Here is a 23802-nt window from a genome sequence, read left to right as displayed (position 1 = left end):
CCTCCCATTTGCTGTCCTGGGTTTTCCTCTTAAGCTGGATGTTCCAGTTCTCGGCGTCCACCTCGGCGCAGTGAGCGATGGTCATGGCCACTGGGCAGAAGAGGTCCAGGCCTGGAGGACCGTATGTCACCTCTGGGCCCAGAAGGATTTCACAGCCTTCCAGCGTTTGGACACTAAACACACCATGACACACAGACACACACACACAGAGTGAGAATGAAAACCAGCGTAAAGAAAAACCAGAAAAGAAAAGTTTTACAAGGAAAATATGTTGCCTGAGTTAGTATATGGACACACGTCAGCAGAAAGACATCCTGCTCCGATCCAAATGCATCATAAATTATTTTTTTATTGCAGGGAGAGGTTGTCTGAACAGCTGTCTTCTTATGTGAAGCATGCATGCAATAAATAATTGTGCTGCAAGACTGATAAACTACCGAAGCATTAAGGTGAAATGCCTTAATGAGTGCTGTACTTTAAAGTTTTTGAAGCATGATCCCTAACCTCTGAAGAAAAAACTCTCACTCTTGCAAAAAAGTGAAATATGCCTTTTTGTCTGTGTTAAGATTGTAGGCTGTGATCTTCACATGACTTCCACTATTCAGCATTATATATTTATGAGCCGAGAGCAATCATACATGGTAACACACTCTGAGCTTTTGCATGAGAAACAACAAGCTAATGAGAGGAGCTTGTGAAACGAGGTGGGCTTCAAACAAAACACGCCTGAGGGCTTGTACCTACAGGTCTGGCGTCCAGTGGGGGCCAGTGCTGTGGATTTGTGTTGCTTGAGTTCAAGCTACTGCTGCACGTCCGTGCCGCTAGAAAATGCTCCAGCCCGGGTGAGAAAGTCACAATAATTTGTGTCGAGCTAGAGTGTGCTCATTAAAAGCAGCTTACAGTAAACCAGCCTTGCCAGTGGATGGTGGCAGCAGTTGTTACAGAAAAAAAAGGGGGCAGGCGGGATCATGAACACAGGAGAGCGTCGCCTCTAAAAAAAGCTTGCAGGGCTTGTTTGCGTCATCACAGATCAGACACCTGAAGATTTGCTTTCCGATGTCCTCCCTTCAATGAGGAGTAATTTATGGTCGCCATGAAAGCAGCAGCTTTAACTTACTGCTACACAATGACATGAAACAAGCAAAGAAGAGATTTGGATATAAAGTGACGTTGTAACAATTAGGTTCGAAAGGGAAATTATGTAGAAACATTTTAGCCATGAGCCCACTGGGACTTTACATCTTGCAATCCACAAAGTAGAGCACTTGAATGGCAACTCAATAAAACATCCTTAGTTAAGTAGACTCTTTTTTTAATAAATATTCTACTATTTGGTCTAACATTGTTTACTTATTTGTACTTTTTACTTATATATATATATATATATATATATATACAGTATACATTTGTACTTATACCACTAGTCCCCCAACCCTCTATTTCAATCATTCCCCTCGAAATTGTGTATGTTTGAATATATTATGTATGTTTTTACTGTAAACAAATTTGTTTTACATCTACTGTATGAAATCAAAAAACACACGGTGTAAATAAATTGTTAACCCAAATTGGCCTTTTGGGGATTTTACCTAATTGGCTCAGTGCAATCTCAAGCTAAATGACCCCACCTTTTGTTTTTAGCAGCACTAACATCAAGGCTCTATGGGTGGCAATGTTGGATCATAGACTGTATATAAAGATGGATGACATGTCTCCACTTCCTCCCGATGTACACAAATTAGGCAAAAATATCCAGTAGAGAGGTGCTGTCATTTTGTTATATTCTAATTATTTGGAGCCAGAGTTTGTGCCGTCATGATTATGAATATGGAGCTGCTGTATTATGGTCCCGCCAACACTCAACCAATCACGAGTCTGTCTCAGCTGTCAATCATGAAATGTCATACCATTTCTATAGCATTAAATAATGAATTAAATGCAAACTAACTTGCCAACATAGAGGAGGCAGGGTTTAACATTTATTCTGCAGACAGCCACCAGGGGCTGATCAAGCACTTTAGCTTCACTTTTGGGGGATGTCATGTGATCAGTCAAATTACGAGCCGTAATATAGCAGTATATTTTGTTAAGATAGCCATGTCAAAATTATTCAACCCCTATATAATATTGTGGTTTTTAAAGCTGTCTGACAGTTTTTTGTCCTAAAGTTGAGTTGAAACATTATTAAGCCTTTGGGAACTCTATACTGATCCTTCATTTGCTTCAGCTGTGATGCATATATAAACCCCAACCATGAAGGTATTCAAGGTGAGTTGCAATCATGGGAAAGACAAAGGAGCTTCCACAAAAGCTGAGAGAGGAGATTATTTCATCACACCTGAAAGGCCTTAGGTAGAAGAAGATTTCCCCAAAAATTATATTCTAAGAGACACAATTGGGAACATTATAAGGAAGTTTAAAACTGATGGAGCAGCTTCAAACCTGCCTGGGTGTGGAAGAAAGCCCAACATTTCATCAAGGACCCTCAGCAACTGAGTCAGAACAACTCATATAAACCCCTGTGTGACTGCAAGACACCTACAGGATGACCTGATGAAGGCTGGTACAAGTGCTTCAGTGGCAACTATAAGATGTGCAATGAATAAAAAAGGACTTCATGGCCGGCTTCAAGACACACTCAGCTCTTGACCACAAGGAACATCAAAAGTCGACTAGAATATTCCAGGAGGAATTTGGATAAGACGACTTAGTTTTGGGTGACAGTTCTATGGACTGATGAAACCAAACTGGAACTGTTTGGACATATGGACCAGCGGTATGTCTGGCGTGTGAAAGGCCAGGCTTATGACCAGAAGAATACCATCCCCACAGTCCAGCATGGAGGTTGGTCAAAGATGATGTTGGGCTGTTTTTCTGCGGAAGGAACTGGCAATCTTGATCGTGTACATGGCATCATGGATTCACAGAAATACCATGCCATTTGAAAGAGGAATGTGATGCCTTCAGTTGACAAATTAAACCTTGGTGATCATTGGACTTTCCAGCAAAACAATGATCCAAAGCAAAACCTCCAAGTCCACCAAAGCTTGGTTGAGAAAAAGATCCTGGAACGTCCTGGAGTGGCATTCAGAGTCACCAGATTCAAATTTTATTAAAAATCTTTGGTGGGATTTAAAGAAGGCAGTTGCAGCATGGAAGCCATCAAACATCACTGATCTAGAGGCTTTTGCACTTGAAAAATGGGCAATGATTCCAATCGAGAGGTGTAAGAAGCTTGTCCGCACTTACCGAAAACGTTTTTTAGAAGTTATAAAAGCTAGAGGATGCGCCACAAAGTATTGAAGCTGGGGGGTTGAATAATACTGAACATGCACATGTGTTAAAAGGGTTACATTTTTCATTTGAACTTCAAAGTTAGGTCAACTTCTGTTGTCAAAATAACTAAACTACGCATCAATAAATATCTTTTAATGTTTGATGAGTTTTTCTTTGTCATTTACTTTCATTATCTGTCATCCACATCACTATAATGTCTATTGAGGTGAGGGGGTTGAATATTTCTGATTGCAACTGTACATGGTCCCCCAGATAAACCTAACAACTTTGGTAAAAGCTTAACTTAACTACAAATACTTCAAAGCTACTTGCTTTGATTTAAAAGGACCTGTACAACTAATGAGATTCCACACAGGCACGGCAGCACTTTGTGTTAGGAGCTAATTAGGAAACGTTAGAATGAAGGAATTAGCAAGTGCAGCCTCAGAGCTGCTAGACACATAATCTTGTAAAATAATATATGGTTTTTATACTGGAAGCCCAGCTAAATGGGAGGTGAGCACATCTGAAGTGTTCGTAATATTGCAAAGATAAACCGAGCACACAACTATGGCAATTATGAAAAGTCGTTAGTAAGAAATTACAGTGGAAACCGCTTATAGCGATCACGACATCAAATTCTGCACTCGCGTATGCACACACACACACACACACACAAACTCACAAACCCACACACATCTAACTCTGCTGTTCCCCTTTCCCTCTCTCTCTCTTTCGCTGACTTGCAAACACACACACACACACACACACACACACACACACACACACACACACACACGCACACACACACATGTTGAAACACTCCCATATCTACCAAGAAAAATAAGACACAGTGTCAGTGTAAACAAGAACAATCCTTCAATCTATAATACATTTCATTTGCGATACATTATTCTCTAGCTTAGCAGGTTCCATCCAGATGCAGAACAACATCACCTGTCTTCCCAGTGTCTAATGGGAAGTCGGTCCTTATACGTTAACAGCAGCCCTGCTCTTGACAGGCGCTCGATCCCTCAGCCAATAGCGCCGAGCCTGATCCCACATTCAATGCAAAGTTTAGCCAAGAAGCCGATTAACTGATCGTTAAGTAGCCCTCAGCTCGGGCCTAAGAGTCCTGCAGTAACCTTGCAGGCTCGTGTCCTCTTCTCTAAGTTCCACTTGTCATCACGATGAAGGCTTTTATGCGGCTGCCTCTTAAGCCCCAAGATGAGGTGCATTATTTAAAGAGAGCGATGACTCACTCTTAAGGGAGCCGAGCAAAGTGGCATATTGGGCAAGGGAGAGGGTCGAGCGGCGCTTAACAAATGCATACATTAGCATGCTCCATTAACTTCACCTTGATTTGCTTGTAGTCTTCCACCTGTTTGTCCCACTGTGATTTTAAGCATTTTGAAGACACCTTATGTGGTGCATGGGTGCATTAGTCAAACAGGCATCCAGAGGTTACGCTTCTAGACTTCTGCTTCTTCTGCCGCCATCGTTCATAACATCTCTGTTTTGCTGCAGCCGGTTTTTCCCCTGCTGAAGTTTTTCCTGCAAAGCTTTTATCGACGCAACTTCAGTAATCAAGGATCTGCACGGTTCCTTGATTGAAAGAACAGCTCTTTAAAACATTAACAATAGCAGAAATGAATCCCCCATCTATTTAAAGAAAACACACTGCAAGGGACAGTGTCCTGATTGATAATACGACCCTAATGACTATTCAACCAACTTTAATACCACTGGGGAAATGAGTGTCAGCAACAAGGAGAATCACTTGAAACAATTCACCATGATGTGTGTTCACCTATCATTTAGAGTCATATTCAAAAAAAATGTCTGAATGAGTTGAGTAAATGTGCAAAGCACTTAAAGGCACATAAATAGCGGTATGTTCTGCCAGATTATCAGCAGACACTGTGGTGCGTGGGCATTATGCACTGAGCTCAGCTGTGTGATCGCAGCCTCTCAGGCCCATTGTTATTGGTAATGAGTTCATCAAAGGAACCTGAAGAGCCCAGAGTCAATCCTTTTCTCTCCAGCGTGCGTTCTTCTTGTTTTGATGAAGTCAATAAAGGGCAGAGATGAGTGAGTATGGATGTTAGCTGAGTCATGTGTCTATCTGAGCAGAAAATGGAAAAGATGATAACCCTGCTAAAAATCGATCAGTTTACTTCCCATCCAAAGTCTGGACTTTCAAGTTTTCAAAGGTGATATTGTTTTAAGATTAAAGTCTTTAAACATATCAAATCACAAGATTTTGCTAATTTTTGTCATGGGGCTTTAGGGCCTGTGATGTTAATTGATCCCAGATAGTTGGCCCATGTGTTTACACTTTATTTAATTTAATCTACAACAATACAGGTTTCCATTGAATAGGAACTATAAAACGACACTAAGGCCACATTTTCCCAGCTCTTTTCTATCATCACAATTATTCCACAATGTACATTTTTGGTAGCCTATTGCAAATAAAAATGTAATGCTTGCATTTTTGTGCCCGGGAGAATAATTTTAAAAAGTTAATTTGGATTTGGATTTTTCCAGAAATTACGTCAGTCCATACTATCAAATTTAACATACATTATCCAATGTCAGTTGTTATTGAAATTATTATTCAAAATAAGAGCGTATATTAACATTGTTATTACCTTTAGGATGGTTCAGTATATTAAATTATTTATTTTTCATGTCCGTTAATTCCATATGCATATAATGTTGAGGTCGGTGCTTTAATTCTGATCATTCTTTTGATCATTGATCCTCAACCTGTTTCTAAGCATTGAATTAAAAAACAAATTCATCAGAAATATGAGCACTTGAATATAAATTAGTGATTTTGTGAATTAGTGACTCAAAGATCTTTAGTTATCAAAAATGTTCTTTGACATTACAGCTTGTGACCTTTGCTGTTTTTAGCTTAACTTCTGGGCAGCTGTCACATCATGCGTCCCTATATACACTCACTGAAGGGGATACAGAGTTGTGTGCTTTGCAACAATACTATGAATGTTGCGTCTGAGATGAGCTGTGAGGTCAGAGCAGGAGCTGCCCTGGAGCTGTTCCAGAGAAACAGCTGAGCTGGGTCAGACACTGTGGGCAGCCTGGTCTATGACTGCAGGGCCCTGCATCCACACGGGAAGCCATGTCACACCTAAGCACCGGTGCCCTTCTACTGACAACCATGTGTATGAGATTATCATGTTAACCCCCAAACTCTTAAACTGATCCTGGTACACACTGTGCGAGTTCTGAGAGTTTTCCTCCTCTGGTTTATGAGGTAAAATTGAACATGGGCTGTGTAGACAACAATAAACCACAGCGGCGTGTCCCAAATGTTCATAGAGCACACATTTGGAAGTTCCATCATTAAATGCTCTGTTCCTACCAGGACAAAGGTGTTTCTGCCTCAGTGGGTTGAGTGATTTATCTCACAACACAAAGCACTCGTAAAACCTCAGAGGAAAAAAACGGAATATGTCTGACCTAAGCAGAACTGTGCCTTGAAAAGATTTAGATGAGCCTTTGAAAAGCTTCAGGAACACATATTTTTTTTAGAAAGGGGCTTTAATAAGACTCTGTCAGGGTGTGGAGAAGTGGGCTGAGCAGGGACTGGGGGGCTGGACGCAGCAGAGAGAAAGAAAGGATGCAATTCTCAAGCGTCTGCCAGGCTGTCGACAGTGATTGACAGCTGGTGAGATGACAAACACAACAGACCACAGGCAGATTACGGGTGTCTACAGTAAACATCTCACACCGCGCGGCGGAAAAAGAAATAAAGCACTTGAAAGTCACGGCTGTGGCTGAAAACTGAATACTGACGGATTGAAGCTTGAGATATTTTTTATTGTGTTTCAATGGGGGATCAACCGGTGGAAGAAAGCACACCCTTAATGGTTGTAGATAGGAATCGAAAAACAAGAGATGAAGATGGCTGCAGACCATCCTGTGCAGATATATAAAGAACACTGCCGAAAAAATAATTAATGATTCATGTGAGTGTATACTTACTGTGTAGCATATTGAAAGCGTGACAGAACACAGCGCACTGCAGTCTTTGAGGTCAGTGTATCATGTGTCGTCCTTCGTCTAAAGGGGAAATTGACTGCCTGCTTTTTAAACTGAGCTCACATAGAAGAAATGACACATTCATTGCTGTTTGCACCTTATTATTTCAGCACTTTGTCAGGTCCATAAAAGCCTGTCATTTCGTGCGGCTAATGTTAGCACTTTGTGGGCTCTCTCTTCTTTTTGTGACTTTGTTCAAGCGGAGTGGCGCAAATAAACACTGACACTTCAGAGGAAACTGGAAAACCCTTGTGGCTATCTGCGAGGGCGAGTTTACAACTCTCCTCACCCCTCAACACATCCCCCCTCAGAGAGAAGCTCAGTCCATCCAAGGGTCATTACCTAGCTGTGATCAGAATACACAATGCACGTCCATGCTGTCGGGCTGAAAGGCCTCAGGAGACGTCCGCGCCTTCCATTCCGCTGTGCATATCCATCAGCGCACCGCGATCCATTCATCACTGCATTCATCATCGTTTAAACAAGCTTCCCAGGTTGGGACCCTCTCCCAGAGCGCCGTATTGTTGACAGAGTGGAGAACATAAACTACATATTGACTCTTGGCGGAGTGGCTAGGACACCGAAAAAAAACTGAGCGAGGTTGGAGGTTTGACTTTGCTTCCTGCGCGTCAGTTGGCTAAATGAAGGACTCGGTTGCAGAGACCCCCCGTGGTCGCACGGCGGGACCTCGAGTTTTTCAACAGCAGCTGGGACATCAAAGGCCCAGACTACCACCTGTGAGAGGCTTCTGGAAATGAACACCCATATCGTGACACCTAGAGGACTCCTATAGAGAGCGGGCGATGGGCTGCAGTGCTTGCTGGGTCCATCTGTCAGGCAGCCAGCCGGTAAACGCTCAGAGATGTGCTGATGGCCACAGGGAGGGTCACACACATCTGCTCTCTTTACATGTCTCCCTGCAGTACTGCCCAGAACACAACATGTTGGTTAATTTAAAGGTAATACTGATGATAGCAAAGCACTATCCTCCATCGCTGCCACCGTATTCAAGAAGAAGACAAAATTAATGCGTTCACCCGAGTGTCATGTTTCCATCACTGCAGATCGGAACCGGAGCCGATAAAAACCAGTGTCTTCTGCAGAGTCATTTAACCTGCTGAGAGTGAATGCAGATTATATCCATCTCGTCCTATGGGCTTCGATGAGCTAATGAATTGGACGACTGGATGTCCTTGGACACACTTGCAGGACAAAGTCACACAGAAAGTAGGACAGCTAAATCAAAATTCAAAGTCTCCCAGACTGAGAAGAGAAAATGACTAAAACATTTAAACAGAAGTGAACAGTACCAACCTGAATGCTCAGATCGGTATTTAAGTGTAAAATCAGTGAAGCCCTTCAGAATCCATGTTTCTTACTTTGAACTTATTGCAGTATTTCTATATATAAACTACATTTGTCAATCAGATCATCAAGACATAGTTACCTCTACACCACTAAATTTACATTCCTACTTCATAGGCGAGTAAAATAATTGTATTTTCTATAAGTTTATAGAGGGGGCTACTTCACTCAGTATAATGCATATACTCATTCCAATGCATATACTCATTAAAATCAATCAAGCTGCACCAAATTTCACACCCTCATAGATATCAGTTTCCTAAATGGGATTGAATTAATGTGATTGATCAAGAATCATGAATTATTCCCTGGGGAAATTATGAAAATGTTGAAAAAGTAAAAATTATCTGAATGAAAAGTTAATGGGTTCCTCCCTGACCCGTACCACAACCGTCCACATTTGAAATCTTGATTCCAAACTAACAAACAACAGACAAGGGTGAAAACATAAACTCTTCCTTGTCTGTAAAAATGCTAAATGGATACATTTCTGTTAGTGGTCCAGTACAACAGATCTAATTGAAACTGAACGCTTGTATGAATAGTGTTAAAGAACAACTATGAACAAGGAAGCAGTTTAAATTACAGTTCCCTGGTGACACTGACAATAAATCCTCTAATTTATCTTAAAGCGCGAGAATCTTCATATTTAATACTCAGAGGAAGAAATGAGCAAAGTCAGCGTGATAAAAAAAACAGAGCCTCATTAAAGTGAACTCAACCGAGGCTATTAACAGGGAGAAACAAACACAAAAACACATTTCTTTGACATCAGTGCGCTTAACTCTAACTCTGTGGTAATTAAGCCACCAATGATGGAGCGTATTAAACTTGTAACTTTATAATCTGCTTCAGTAAAACTTCTGGGCGTTGTTCTAATGAGCCTGGTCTCCTCGCTACACACTTCAGCTGTAACAGAGGGTGCTGCATAATTAGAGCGGAGCAGGACAGTGAGGACGGTGGGATGGAGGTTCTGGGGTGATGGATGATAGGACAGACGGAGACTGACAGACAGATAGATGCTTGAAATGATATTTGAGTGAACTCTGGCCTCACCTTGCTTCTCCCTGATTGATCACCATGTACATCTCCCAGGACATGTTTTCAGCCACGGCTCCATGAGGCATCAGCAGGCTGACCCCTGGAAAAACACACACAGATGTGTCAGCAGCCGCCTGACAGCGCGTGTGGGGGGGGGGGGGGGGGCGCGAAACAAGGGCTTACAGCAGGTTGTTCATGATGCACGGGTTATGGAAATATTTATGTGAGCTTCATTTGACATTAATGAGCTGTGGGATAGCAAAGAGCAAAGTGAAACTCAAGTGTGTAAATAAAATATCACAAAAAGACTTTTATCGGAAACATAAGGAATTTCAATACAATTATAATAAACTTGAGCACATGCAAACACTGGTGGGTATAAGAAATATGTATTTAAGTGAAGGAGGATGTATAGCCACTCAAATATTTAAACAGGATCGGGCACACACACCTAGAAGTTGCTATATGTGCATCTGAATTGTGATTGGCTAACAGCAGTGTTTGTTTAGGCTTAAGTATGTACGACGCTCTGAATGACCTTCAAAATTAAAGTGTGTAAATGCTTTTCAAAACTGATGCCGTTACAAAAAATGACTCAAACGACTTCTGCCTGAGCTGAGTTTGGCACAGACTATAGGTAGAAAACATATGGCGAGCAGCAGCCTTTCATGTGAAAGTCATAACCTTCGTTGACCCAAACATCCCTTCTCAGTTATGCTGCTGTAAAACAAAGTCACGCTGCTTCTACCTCTTCCTCGGACAGCTAGCGGTCAGATCTGGCCTTTGCTCTCTCAAGGTGGTGCTCTGTCCTTAGCTCACAGCTTTTCCCCAGTCTCAAGTATTGTAAAACAACAGAGCTCAACTGTAAGTTTCCGGAATTAAATTGACTGTAACTTTGAAAGAAACCCCCTTTTTTCTAACTTCAACAATGAAGCCTATTACCGCATTATAATTAAGCATCAGTTTATGTTTGGCAACGTTACTCATCATTTACTCCGACCTTTTAAGTCACTACACGACTAGTTACCCATGTTATCTCTGTGTTTTATGTGCGACTTCCTCCAGATTCATCTCCACCCTCATGCAGCACACCATGAAGTTCTGTCATATCGTTCTCTCGTCCCTCTATGATGTCTGACCGTCTCATTTCAACTATGCTTCTGATGTGAATCTCCTCTTAGACTTTCTGATTATAATTTTGATTCGGACGTATTTAGATCTTATGAACTTGAGGTACTCTAACCTGGAGTCTTAGGATTTGAATATTGAATAAACTACACATGGTTCACTGCATTAACTACTGAGAGTTTTCAAAGAAACAATGCAGGGAAATGCTTCAGCATCAAAAAACCACCAGAAACCTTCCTTTTTCAATTCTTCATAAAAAAAAACCCATAATATTCACCATGATGATGGGCAGTACTGAAATCAGCTGTAATACAGCCAGTCTCCGGTAGCAGCCCTCCATGAGGTCCTGACTGATACTAAGTGGCTTCATCTCAGTTGCCTCATACGCCCAGGCCTCACTGGCTGCATGGGCGGCTGCGACGCTGACCTGCTGCATCTCATGAGATCTGTTGTTCACACACACAACTATCTTATTCTGTATCATCTTCAAATGCATCTTCTGGTCATGCAATAACATTGAAAACCTTGTTAAAACAATCTAATGGATTCAGTCACAGAAATGCAAGAGTGCTTTTACTTTGAAACGTTGACGCTATATATGTTTGTGACATATTCCACAGATTGACACTGATAAAGATAATTTTCCCTGTCTATTTCTCTAGAAGAGCAGCACGTCTCATGTGGGCAGTGTGGCCGCTCTGAACTGATAACATGGGCGCGGAAACAAAAAGCAAGACATTCTGTGACCGCATGCACCGCTAAAGCATCCAGTGTGGCCCGGGCTTGTGTCTGACACAAATAAGTCTGCAATGATTTTGTGGCTAAATAATTGAGTCAACTTAACATCACAAGTTAACACCTGTAAGGCATTCAGCTAACTCTAAGAGGACTTGTGGTAGCCTTCAGTTGTCATACAAACTGGTGTTTAGTTAGTCCAGTTTGGGCTACTGTAAAAAACATGGCAGCCTCGGTAGAGACGACCCTCTCCCGATGTAAATATAATGTATTTATATATAAGGCCCATTTACGATTTGGATGAAAAACACTAGTGAAAACATCACTAGCGTTATCTTATATTCAATTCCTGACAATAGATCCCTTTCACCTAGATCTAAAACACTGGACCTTTATCTCCCATTTTTAAGGCAGCAAGGAAACTTATCTTTTTATGTTGAGTGGAATTTACACAATTTATCATCAGACAAGACTGAATCTGAATCAAATAAACAAACAACATCGTGGGCTTGTCAACCTTCACATGACCAGCCTGAATACTCTTATGTAATGGAAAAAGATAGACGAGTCAATATCTTGATTTGAATTATGTTATAATGTAAACACGTCTCTCTGAATTGAGCACGTCGATCTTGAACAATCGTAACCATCTTTTTTTTATTCTGATCTCCTTGCAACAACAATTACTAAACTTCTGATTATGCAATAAGCAGCGCAGCACTGCCTCGCCGCTATTCATCAGCACAACCTGACACTATTCATCTGCTGCTATGTGGATGGTGGAGCATTCACAGTGAAGAGCAGAGAGCATATAGAAGGCCCATGCTCTACAAAGAAAAGGTTCAGAGGGGGAGACGACAGAGAGAGACAGCTTTTGGCAGCTGTCTGTGGCGGGGATCCATTGTAATAGCTGCAGCCTTCTTTCAAACGTGCATTTTTAACAAGTGTATTTTTAATAGAAAAACATGCCGTGTCAAATGTTCATATAGAGTCCTGTACTCGATCTACAAACATTAATATTGGTCAGTCGTTCTCTGAAATGTCTTGTGTAGCATTGATAGGAAACTCCACTGACTTTGAAGGGAATAGGTCGGGTTAGTTGACAAAGGCTGAACAACACAGCCTGTGTCAACAGGAATGACTGAGATGTTTACCAGGCAGTGAGGGTCCAGCATGGGATCCAGAGTTTGGGGATCTTGGCCTAGACTAAAATCAGCTCTCTTGTCCACCAAGTTAAGGAAGTGAAATACAAAGCTTTAATAAAATAACTGACTTAAAGTACCTTTTTTTCAGTATAGAACCCAACAGTATGGTTATATGCTCCTGTAGACATCTTTAATTTGCAATGTCAAAGAGAAGTACTAAACTTTCCCACAATCCTCAGATGTAATAGCAACATCTCTGATTGGTGGAGCTGTTTGCTACCGTGGAAATGTATACCACAATTACAGAAATCATGCCTCTATGATTGAATGGTTCAGCCTTACATTACGTTTACTGTAAAGCAACTACTATTTCTCTTTCTAAACTACAGTGTGTTTTACAGATGAGGAAAATAAAGTTCATAAGAGTGAAAATCACGTCAACAAGATTAAATTACAGGCAGAATCGCAATGGAAGTTGTCGGTAAGGGTTAATTCCTAATGGTTCAAAAGATACCTAGTTCCTTCATTCTTCAGATAATTATGTTGACAGTCTTGTACCTAGCTGGTCGTTATGGTTACAGAAACACTGCTATATTTCCACGCATGTTATTGCCACGACTATCAATCAGTAGAATAGTGTAAGCCCACTCGCAGGGATGATTCGTGTCATAACAAAAATGCAGTCTGGAGATAATCATTAAGATTTTGCATAGTGTTACCAGTAGTCAAAAGGTAACAGTGCATCTTTAGCAACACGTTCACTAATTCACTGCAGCACATTTGTATAAGACTACAACAGTTATACACATGTACTTGTTTGAATTGACCACGTTTCTTCACCCTGCTTATGTGTTGTTTTATATATATACCGTGAATATATTGGTGTTCATTTGCTGTTGTGTTGTCTTTGCCTGCAGCTTCTTTATGTGTTGTCCTGGCGACAAAGCTCTTTTATTCATCTGCTTTTTTTTTGGTCCATTTTGTCTTTGTTTCCCTGCCACACTACTCACTGAGAAACTATGTCTTCTGCAGAAAGTAGGGCCAATTAAAAAAGGTCCATTTGGCGTTGGAGGATTATCCAGAGTCATCAGAACATTGTTTTTCAGACAGAGATGTTGCTGCCAATCATCTTTCAATCACGCCAGCACCTCTAAATCTCACACCTCAGAGGCAGGTTAAGTTACATTTACTAAATAGAGTATATTTACATGTACTCTATTTAGATAAAGTACATGTAAATCTACTTTATCTAAATAGTGAAATACAACTACAATATCTGCGACCTGTGTGAATCCACTCTTTAAAAGGGTCAATATAAAAGTCAGGGGAGCTGTAAAGTATGCTGCTATTTTGGTTCTATACCACTGAGGGTGAGGAGAAAGCTTCAGTAATCTGCAGTGAAGTGCTGCGTGCGGCTGGCTATTCACTCTAATGAATAGCAGTCCCCGCCGACAGACTGTGTGAGTGCTGCACTTGACAGCAGTGACTGCTCCACTCAGACCCTCCGCCTGAAAGATGACCGCAGGAGGCTGATTATACTTCACCTCTCCACGCCAGGCGAGGGCCACAGAAGAGGGCCGTGAGCTGGCGCGGGCTGTTGACCCCCAGACGACTGTAACAGTCCATGCAAACTCCTCCAATCACTCCATTTGTGTTGGCGGGACCCGATGACAGTGTGACCCGTGTTTGCCTGAGAGAGCCGGCGATGATGTGGAGGAATAACAAACAGCTACCTACCTTGGCAACGGCACTGATTGAGTGTGTAGGTGCACAGAGAGTTGTGATGTGCCGTAGAAACAGGCTGAGTTCTTAGTGAAGCGCAGGTCTTGACAAACTCACTTAACACTTTATGCACATAACTTATCTTTCTCCATCTTTACTTGGGATAAAAACTTTTTCCAACAATTTGCTACAATTTGGTATAATGGTTGTTTAAGGATAACATTTTACAGTACTTAGTGAATACCTCTTAAAACTCATTAGAAGGATATCAAGTGTTGAAAGTATTAATTAATTACAGTGTTTACGAGTGCTAGTTCGAAACCTGCTTGTTTTATTGTCATTTTTTAATGCTCTGGAGACAACTCCAGAGTTAGTCCTTATCCTCCTCAAACAGTTCTACAATATACGGTCACTTTTTCTTGTTTGCGTGTTGGCCACTGTGTGCAGAGCTTTTTAAAAATAGTGTGTTCATCCTACCTGGTTTATCTGCAATAAAGCTTTTATCGCCAACGTTTTCATAAAAACAAAGGTTTATTTCTTTACACCTATATGGCTTTTATGTATTTTTGAATTATTTGCCAGACTAATTGTTATTTTTTCCTACGTTACATTTAGGGAATTTTAGATTTTCTGTTAAGCAATCTACACAATATTAAGAGCGAAGTTCACAACTTTTCAAAATAAAATCTTGGTAATGTCACTCAAAGCATTGCAGCAACAAAATGAACCTTGAACCTTGAACCTTGAAATGAACTCCAAAAAAACAAACTGGAAAGGATTCTGTTAATGTTGCCAAGACAGAGATCATCAACTGTCGTGTGTAAGTCCGTAAGTTTAAATAATAATATATGATCAAAATTATCTGGAGGCGCAATTTGACCCATAGCTGCCAACCACTGCTGTAGTTTATCCAAGGACATAGAAGAAATGTTCAAGTCGGTCTGTGTACTGACAGCACACGAACGCCCCCCCACTGATTGCTATCGGTGTTCTCCTGTATGTATTGCAAGTCCAAACCCCACCAAACTCTGCACTGCAGAGCCTATTGGATGAAGGGTTAGAGAGATATGCGCTCCACATATAATATATTTATGGAATTGGTAGGTCGATATACGTTCACCAATCCTAACTTTCTGTGGAGGCTTGATAGTTTTGGTGTCAAAGGAAGTTAAATATTTAAAATTGTTTGCAAAGCGGGTCAGGAAGAGGCTTGCTTGCTGGAGTGGTCGATGGGGACTGTAATATAGTTGGTAAACCTCAGACGAAGCTGAGTTCCTAATATATCTGTATATCTGAGGAGGAGATAAATCCACAATCCTCCTGACAGACTCTTCTCATCTTTCATTCAGTCAATCTGAGACCCAGTAGTGTGGGAGGTACCACAGTGTGCCGCTGACAACCACAAATACAGTAGTTTGAGAAGTCTTTTATTCCAAGAGTAATCAGAAGTTTCAAGTAAAAAAAATCCTGCTGAGGAGAAGTTTGATCCACCATATAATCTACAATATAATTTGATATAGCTCTTTTCTACTATCGTACTGTGTTTCTACTTCCTAATGTGGTCTGTATTTGTTTTATATGATGAATGTTCTTGTGCTGTTTTTATGTTTTTGGTGAGCTAAAGAGAAATTTCAACTTTGGTTGAAAAAAGCCATAAAGATGAATTCTGTTTTATTCTATTCATAACTTAATTTGTGAAAACCCCTGATTTGTGTCTCTCTTTAGGCAGCGTACAACCTCCCAGCTCTGAGAAAATTCACTGCACCACTTTCTTCTGTCAGAGAGTGTGTGTGTTTGTGTGTGTGCCAACAGAGCACAACAGTGAAAAACTGTGCTCTCTTGATGCACACGCAGCAGACCGTTAAAAGCAACAACAAGCAACATGGAACTGGAGAAAAATAGATATTTGTCGATTAGGGGGCCTTTCTGTGGAAGCTGAACCCAACATTAAACAGGGCTGGCTGATGATGGCCACTATAATGAGAAGTTACTGCAGCCTCTTATAATGGAAACTAAGCTGCTTTTTACTGTCAACACAGAGTAAGATGGAGGCAGAGCCTTTTTATCTCCTAACAAACTTCCGGTGAAGCTCACCGGTGTTTGGCACCACCAGGCGTCCTCCGGGGTGGCCGAACACACCCGTGGTCCTCAGCTGCTCTTTCCTGGAGCTGATGGGTCCATTGAGCGTGAGCAGGCCCTTCTTGCGTCTGTCCATGGTGCTGCTGTAATCCCGGCTCAGGTCTCGCGGGAAGGTCTCGGCGGGAGCTTTTGCGTGGAACTCTGCCCGCTCAGCCACACCCAGCGAGACCATAAAGGAGCTCTGAACTTTGACCTTGATGTCTGGCAGGGGGTCAAAGAGCTCTTTGTCCGTGTTGTCCTGGAAGCAGAGGGGAGTGCTGTACGTCCGTCCCACCGTTAGGTCAGGCTGCATCGAGGAGTTGAGAAGCAGTGGGTTGCCTGCAGAGATGGAGAGAGCACAAAGCGCACGACTTGCATTATGTAGGGGACTCATTTATTTAATGAGTAAAAGCCTCTGTGTTATCTCACATGGGATAACACAATCACCAGTGTCCTAGATACCATACAATAAGGTCAGGATAGTAATATCATTATAATTTTTTCTTTCTTTTATTCTTGCTTTGTAAGTTATTTTGTTATTTTGGTGTAAAAGCTGCCAATTGTGTCAATAGTTCTGTAGTTTTCACAGCAGGAAAAGATGTGTCACTCAGTTTGCATGGATTGAATATGGATTTCTGTCTGCAGCACAATGCAGGAGATTCAGCAGAGTTGGATTTTCGTAAGAGAAGGCACAGCGTACTTGGATACCTGGATGTTCCCATGCAGGTAACATTAATCCAGTTCAGATCAGGTTTAAAGGACACATCTCCGGGCTCCTTTAACTGCAATATTTCTGCAGCTGACCAGTGATGCTCCAGTACCAATTAAAATAACATGTCCGGGCAGGCGATCAGCGCATCAGAGGTAAGGGAGCGCAACCTGGACAGAAGGTCCAGGGCTCGGAGCCACGGTCAGAGCGTCAGATTTAATTACCAAGCGCTCACAGTTCTTGATCTCCATAATCCATCTGCCAGAGTCAGCTCCTCTGGACGGTGAGGTGTCCTCCTGAAGGACAGGAGGCAGGGCCAGGAGGGGTCCAGGTGACTGCTCTGTAAATGAGGGTAGTCCTTCAGCTCGCAGTGTGGACCCAACAGCCTGTGGAGGGGGGTCTTCATCTGCGGCCATTAGATGTGACAACGCTGCCAAACAGAGCGAGGAGTGCGCAGCATCGATCTGGCAGACTCAGATGCTCAGGGCCCCCGGACGAGCCGTGCCAAGATAACGCCGAAGTCACTGAGTCCTTGCTGCCCAGCTGTTGCCTGGCAAGGGGTACAAGGCGGGAGGCTAATGTTGTTTTATTTTTAGGGAAATGGTTAATTACCGGTGGCGTGATTTGTGACGAGCATTTTGGGATGTGTTCGTTCTGACTTGTTCTTGAAAAGCTCAACTTTTCCTGTTGTTTCTGTCTCCCCCTCAGGAGTCTCGTCAGGAAAATATGGAACACAGCCACACATGTATTCAGATCAGACCAACTGTGCTGCTGCTCTAACGCAGAGTGAATCACAATGAGTGGCGCTGAAAGTAATACTTATTTTGACTATATGAGAAAGTGTCCGTTAATTCTTGAGAAATCTATTAACCATTAATAAAAATAACTGTTACACTAGTCACTATACAGAGTTTCAATGTGCACTGTCCTGTGCTCTAGATCTAATGTTCAGTCCACTTGATGGATTTTATCGTCTAAATGAAAATGAAAACAGTCATACAGTGAAATACACTGTTGCTTTTCATTTATGTATTAACTCTGTCATGGTTTATAAAAATGTTGATGTCAAACATGTCTTTACTAACTGAATGATTTTCATTCATGTCACACTCTAACAAAGCAAAGTGATATATTGTGTTTCAATGTTGGTCACTTGACTGCAGAGTAACAATTTGTTTTCACAAAGAGCTGAAGGGGAGTTTTTTTTTCTGTCATCTGTTCCAACAATTATTACAAAAAGAGATAAGCTATCCAACCACAGCTTTGGATACCATGGATACTGAATATTCGATGCAACCCCTCTTTTGCTAACTTGTCGTAGTGGCCATTTGGGGGTATTACAAGGTGCATTAAAACCATATTTCAGACCATGTATATAGCAAATCCTAACTAAATGTTTAGGAAAATGGTTTTGTCCATGTCCCATCTGCTAACATGGAGGAGACAGGCTTTATGACCTATACTGCAGCCAGCCACCAGGGGAAATCCAAGTGATTAGACTGCAGTGTTTGTGAGTTGGCATGTCGTCCATCGTCCATCATCTGCAGCCCCCTGCAGTAACAACCGTCACTTAAATCTACAGTGAATAGGCTGGCCAAGAGGAAACGCTTTTCACGTGATAGGCTGGCTGTCATGGCTGCCATCAGCTCAGGTCGCCCATAATGTCACGACAGATGATTGCTTTTCCTTTTGGAACTAATTACACGTCCTCTTCCTCACTAATCACAGTGCTTCTTATTTAGCAGCAGTCTGTACACAATCCGGAACAAAACTGAAACACAATCCATCTTCTCACTTTCTTTTCTGTGTTTAATGCGAAATGAAAAAAACATTTCACTCAGTTATTGAAGACAGAAGGGCGCAGAGGTGTCATGAAACAAATGTGTTTCAATGTGACACAGTCAACACATCAAACAAAGTGATTCAAATACCTGTCAGCTGCATTTCACTTGTTTTTCACAATGTTTTAAATGGATATACATTTGCGATGTATAGTTATTGTCCGATTTGGCCTTTTGTTGATTTGTTAACCCTAACCCTTTATTTATATTTGTGTGCTTTTAAAAAAACATTGTTGCATGATCAGTGCAGAATTTGGTTTTGCTAGCATTAGTTCCTGCTTAACATCATGGTCATATCCAAGAGTGTACAAACATAAATAGCTGAGACTCTTAGCAAGATGTGCAGGTAATATTGTTCCTTTTATTAAAAGAGCACTATTTCATGTCTGTCATTCAAATACTGCCAAAGTACTTATATGACCAAATTACAGTAATTGTAAAAAGTGTTTTTTTTACGTCCCACAACCCAAAGACATTAAGTTGTGTGTTTTAGTCTACTCATGGCCTATGTTTGCTGATAGGAATGCAGAATGTTTATATTTTATATTGACTTAAAAGTATCTTGTGACAATGTACAATATCAAGGCTCAATTTTAGTTCTTTGTCATAAGAATTTGATAACAACAAAGCCATATTATACATTCTTCTGTCATCTTGCTCTTGAACTCTATCCACTACCGCATATTGTTTCACCTGTATTATACAAGACACAAAGTCTGAGCAGATTGGAAAACGTTAAGTAATTGCTACAATACAATAGTGTTCCATATAAATATACATGCTCCACAAGAAATGAAAAGATGCATTTCCGAATGCTCTCACGGTAAAAGCAAACCCGCGGGCGACTTTGCGGCTGTTCTAGGACTCAGTGAGAGCTGCGGGCGAGTGGACATCACCCCTCTGCTGCAGATATTCGATCACTGCAAAATGTTCTCCACTCCGGCCGAGTGGAGAATGATCTGATTATCGCCTGAGTGTGCATCTTTAAGAATGGCGTGGCGAAAATGGAATGGCAGTGGCGAGATGAGAGAAGTTAATGAAATGTACCTCAGGTTGAATACCTTGAGGGATAGGTCTGGAATTGGGCCTCTGATTAAAAATCACTCAGAGGGAGAGGTAATGCAGAGAGACAGGGTCAGGTCCAAAGACTCATTCGACACGCTGACTTACAGCTGCTCCGTCAGCACACAGCCATCCGAAAGCATTTAAGAACTTCTTTAACTATTTAGGTTTTTCTCTTTCTTTCTCTCTGGTGATTATTAGGCAGGAAGCCACTCGTTTAAATTAAACACACACTTTTAGAGGCGTTTCCCCCCTTGAGGAAATGTTTATGAAAAAGTGTAAAGAGTGCAGTCACAGCAGAAACAGGCCGATACAAAACACCTCAACAACTTGCTCCCAAACAAACTGCCTCTGCCGTAAGGAGCCAGGAAGTGTTCTTCATTTCAGAGGGAGCCTCAGCCGGCTGATGGAGAGGAAAATGGAAAGAAGTGATTGTGGCCGGGGCAGGGCACAGCAGGCAGGCTGCGGGGAGACATGGCCTATTTAAATAGGATTGATGACCTGCCGAATGTAGACCCGGCTTGTACCACCTCCCTGCCCCCCATTCTCCTCACAACTTTCCCCGTGATGTCGGGTGGGGGATTGAGCTACTCCCTAGGCCTTGGGGGAGCCGGGGGTATAGTGCGGGTACCACGACGGCTTCTCAATGCGTTGTCACCGCGGCGGCGAGGATGGATCACCCATCGCCACTATGGCTATCACTTGTGCTAACCCAGAAGTGTCAGTGACAGTAATACGAATGCCTGGAGCGAGGCTGGCCGGGGACAGCCACAGTCACATAACCAACAGAAGTTATCGCTGTGCGCAACAAAAAAAAAATTGATGTTCACTGTTCCATACCCCTCACATTTATCCATCAGTGGCTTAGGCCAGTGTAATCTGATGGAGGAGATTGGTTGCCTGACAGTCAAATGTGTGGTCTTCGGGGAGGGGATGGCACAGCGCCGGTCTCTATCAGAGATTGATTATCTCCTTCTTCACAATAACACGGGAGCAGGTCTGTCAAAAAAGAAGGACAGATCCTTTCATTGATTATGGAGGTATAAATCCTAGGCAAATAGGGAAGCTGCACGCCATGCTGCTCCATGTAAACAAATGCCATCAATCACCAGGGTGGCCCTGCCGCAGTGGTCTTTGATGACGCCGGCTTTTGGCCTTGTGGATGTCAGCGGGTGTCAGCGTGTAGTTGATGGAGAGGCTTCTCACCTTGTCTGGTGGTTTTGAAGTTGAAAGACTGGAACCCTCCTGTGAGGGCAGAGGAGTCGATGACGTCCACGCCGTACTCGCTGTGGTTCTTCCTGTAGAGCATGACGGCCACCACAAGGATTGCCACTGCAATGATGCCGGCTCCCAGGCCCGAGTACAGCGCTACATCATTGGAGCCGTCCATACCTGAAACACAGAGGAGACATGGGAAAGTAGAGAGACTTTAAAATATCATATAAAAGCCAGTATTCAAATATTGCCCAGGTATCAAATAATAGGCCCCTGCACAAACCAATGTCAGCCAGTCGCTAATAAAGCCTGGATACAAAGGAGGAGGAAATTACCTGAAACCTTATAGTTCACATTGTAAAAATCGGTATAATGTTCATCCCAACTGAATACAATTCATATTCTAATGTATTCCAGTTATTTTGCCTTTCTCTTACTCCTTGTGGATATTAAAAGCACACATATGAATTCCATTTACATGTTTTGGGGAGTTAAAGTTGTGTAAAGATATTTTTGACACCAGAGGGAGTTCCGCAAACAGTGTTCAACTGCAATAAGTGATGTCACTGGAGTCACCTATATTGGAGGTTAATATATAAATACTATATAACAAAAGACAGTATCAATATTATCACTGGTTCTGCTGAATCATTTATGAAACATTTGCATTCTCCTCACTGACTGCAATGGTGAATCAGTGGAGTGCTCTTTAAAACCTTGACACCAATAAACCTCCTCATATTGTTTCACATTAAAGCCTATACAGCAGGAAAAGCTTGGAGAAATACCATGTGAAACTTCTGGAGAAAGCGTTGAGCTTCATTCACTGAGATGAGCCGAATGTTGTTCAGAGAAAAAACAAACAAACGGGAACTCCTGACATGACCAGTTCTGTGAAATTGTACTTTTTACTGAATTCATCAAGACAGCAGGAAAAACACGGAGTGAGTTAAGTTTAGCGAATTAGAAACAAAGGCACGTCTCTAATATAAGACTCAATAAAGGCCTGGTTCTATCTGCACTGAGGTAAGTAAAAGGCCCCAGGCAGTTTTTAAGCGTGTGACTGTACAGTATGTGACAGTGTGACAATATGTGAATATGTTCTTGATGTTTCTCTCGCAACTGGGTCAATTCTTTTTCACTTTGATGAAAGCAGCTTCGCCACAACGTAGGGAAGAAGCCTTTTAAGTGTTGCACATGAAAGACCCTTGTGTTATTTTTATATTAATAAAGACCCAGACTCAGGGAGGAGGAGGAGGAGGAGGAGGAGGAGGATGGAAGGAAAGCAGTGAAGACAATTTTGTTATGATGAAGACATTCAAGGGCAAACACATGCAAGAGTTATAATGTGTTACACTGGGTCCAGCATGGAAGTGAAATGGGAAGGATGGAGAAGTGGTAAGATGGAGCAGACCATCTGTCTTATCTCTCTATGCTATATTATGCCCCACAGACAGGATTAAATGAACAGGCGCGGCCGTTACTCTAAACTGTTACATGCCACAGTCAAGCTGCTAACATGGAGGGTGATTAGCCAAACTGCCTTTAGACCCACCGGTCTATAACCAATAGCTGTGATGGATATCTCACAGTGAAGACAGTTAAGGGCCCATGCGGTGCTGCTGTTGGTCACAAGTGGACGCTAGGGCCAATCAGAGGCAGATTCCTCACCAGGTTGATCACTCGACACATATCAATGTAACGCACCCCCTGTTCAACCATTTAAAGCTGCAGAGCAGGCAGTAGGCTCCACTTTTACACAAACGTGGCAGGCTGATGAAGGCCCACTAGCTAGCACCTGACAATCACTTAGCCACGCTAACACTGGTGAGTGATTGAAAGCCGCCACAGGAATGTGAGGACAGCACCCATAAATTGGTCAAATTAGCTCGTTTGCAATGATTACAACCCATTAATCCTCCACACAAGAGCACATGTTCACTTGTCACAACCAATATATCACCTGGCTCAAAGGGGAAGCACAGCTGTGATGTCACGGCTGTCATGAAAAGTCAGCGTTGAATAATGACATGAAGGCAAATGAGAACTTGCTGGGTTAAAAACTGGAGGAGATCAGATCAAGGTGAACTAATTGTTGGTAACTCAGGATGTTTCCATTTCCAGAATATGTCCTGAGAGAACGCAAATTGAATGTCACCCCCATTTTCTGCTAACTTTAAACTTGGAATATTACAGCTCTTGCCCACAGAATTCAGGGCATTGCACATTAGTGGCAGGTGGGGACTGGGAGCTGGAGATGGAAGAAGTCCACAGAGGAAGACTCACTTTGAGGTTTAACGTCATGTAGCAGCTTTCGATCTGCAAAGACAGAGAGATAGAGTGAGACAAAGAGGAGAGAGAGTGGTGATTAAAG

General features: G+C 42.1%; 1 protein-coding gene across 1 annotated transcript in view; it reads right to left on the bottom strand.

The window, feature by feature from the left end:
* The window catches only part of unc5db (unc-5 netrin receptor Db), a 198809-nt gene that overhangs the window by 30923 nt on the left and 144084 nt on the right, over positions 1-23802 (bottom strand). The window contains exons 9-13 of the mRNA XM_053420260.1: positions 23715-23747; positions 21420-21605; positions 16578-16940; positions 9769-9853; positions 2-173 (exon numbers count right to left, since the gene is read on the bottom strand). Coding sequence (XP_053276235.1) covers positions 2-173; positions 9769-9853; positions 16578-16940; positions 21420-21605; positions 23715-23747 — 839 coding nt within the window. The remainder of the gene's footprint in view (position 1; positions 174-9768; positions 9854-16577; positions 16941-21419; positions 21606-23714; positions 23748-23802) is intronic.

This window comes from Pleuronectes platessa, chromosome 4, assembly GCF_947347685.1.
Source record: "Pleuronectes platessa chromosome 4, fPlePla1.1, whole genome shotgun sequence".
Classification (NCBI taxonomy): domain Eukaryota; kingdom Metazoa; phylum Chordata; class Actinopteri; order Pleuronectiformes; family Pleuronectidae; genus Pleuronectes; species Pleuronectes platessa.
Note: the sequence above shows the minus strand (reverse complement) of the source record. Positions and strands in the feature narration are given on the sequence as shown.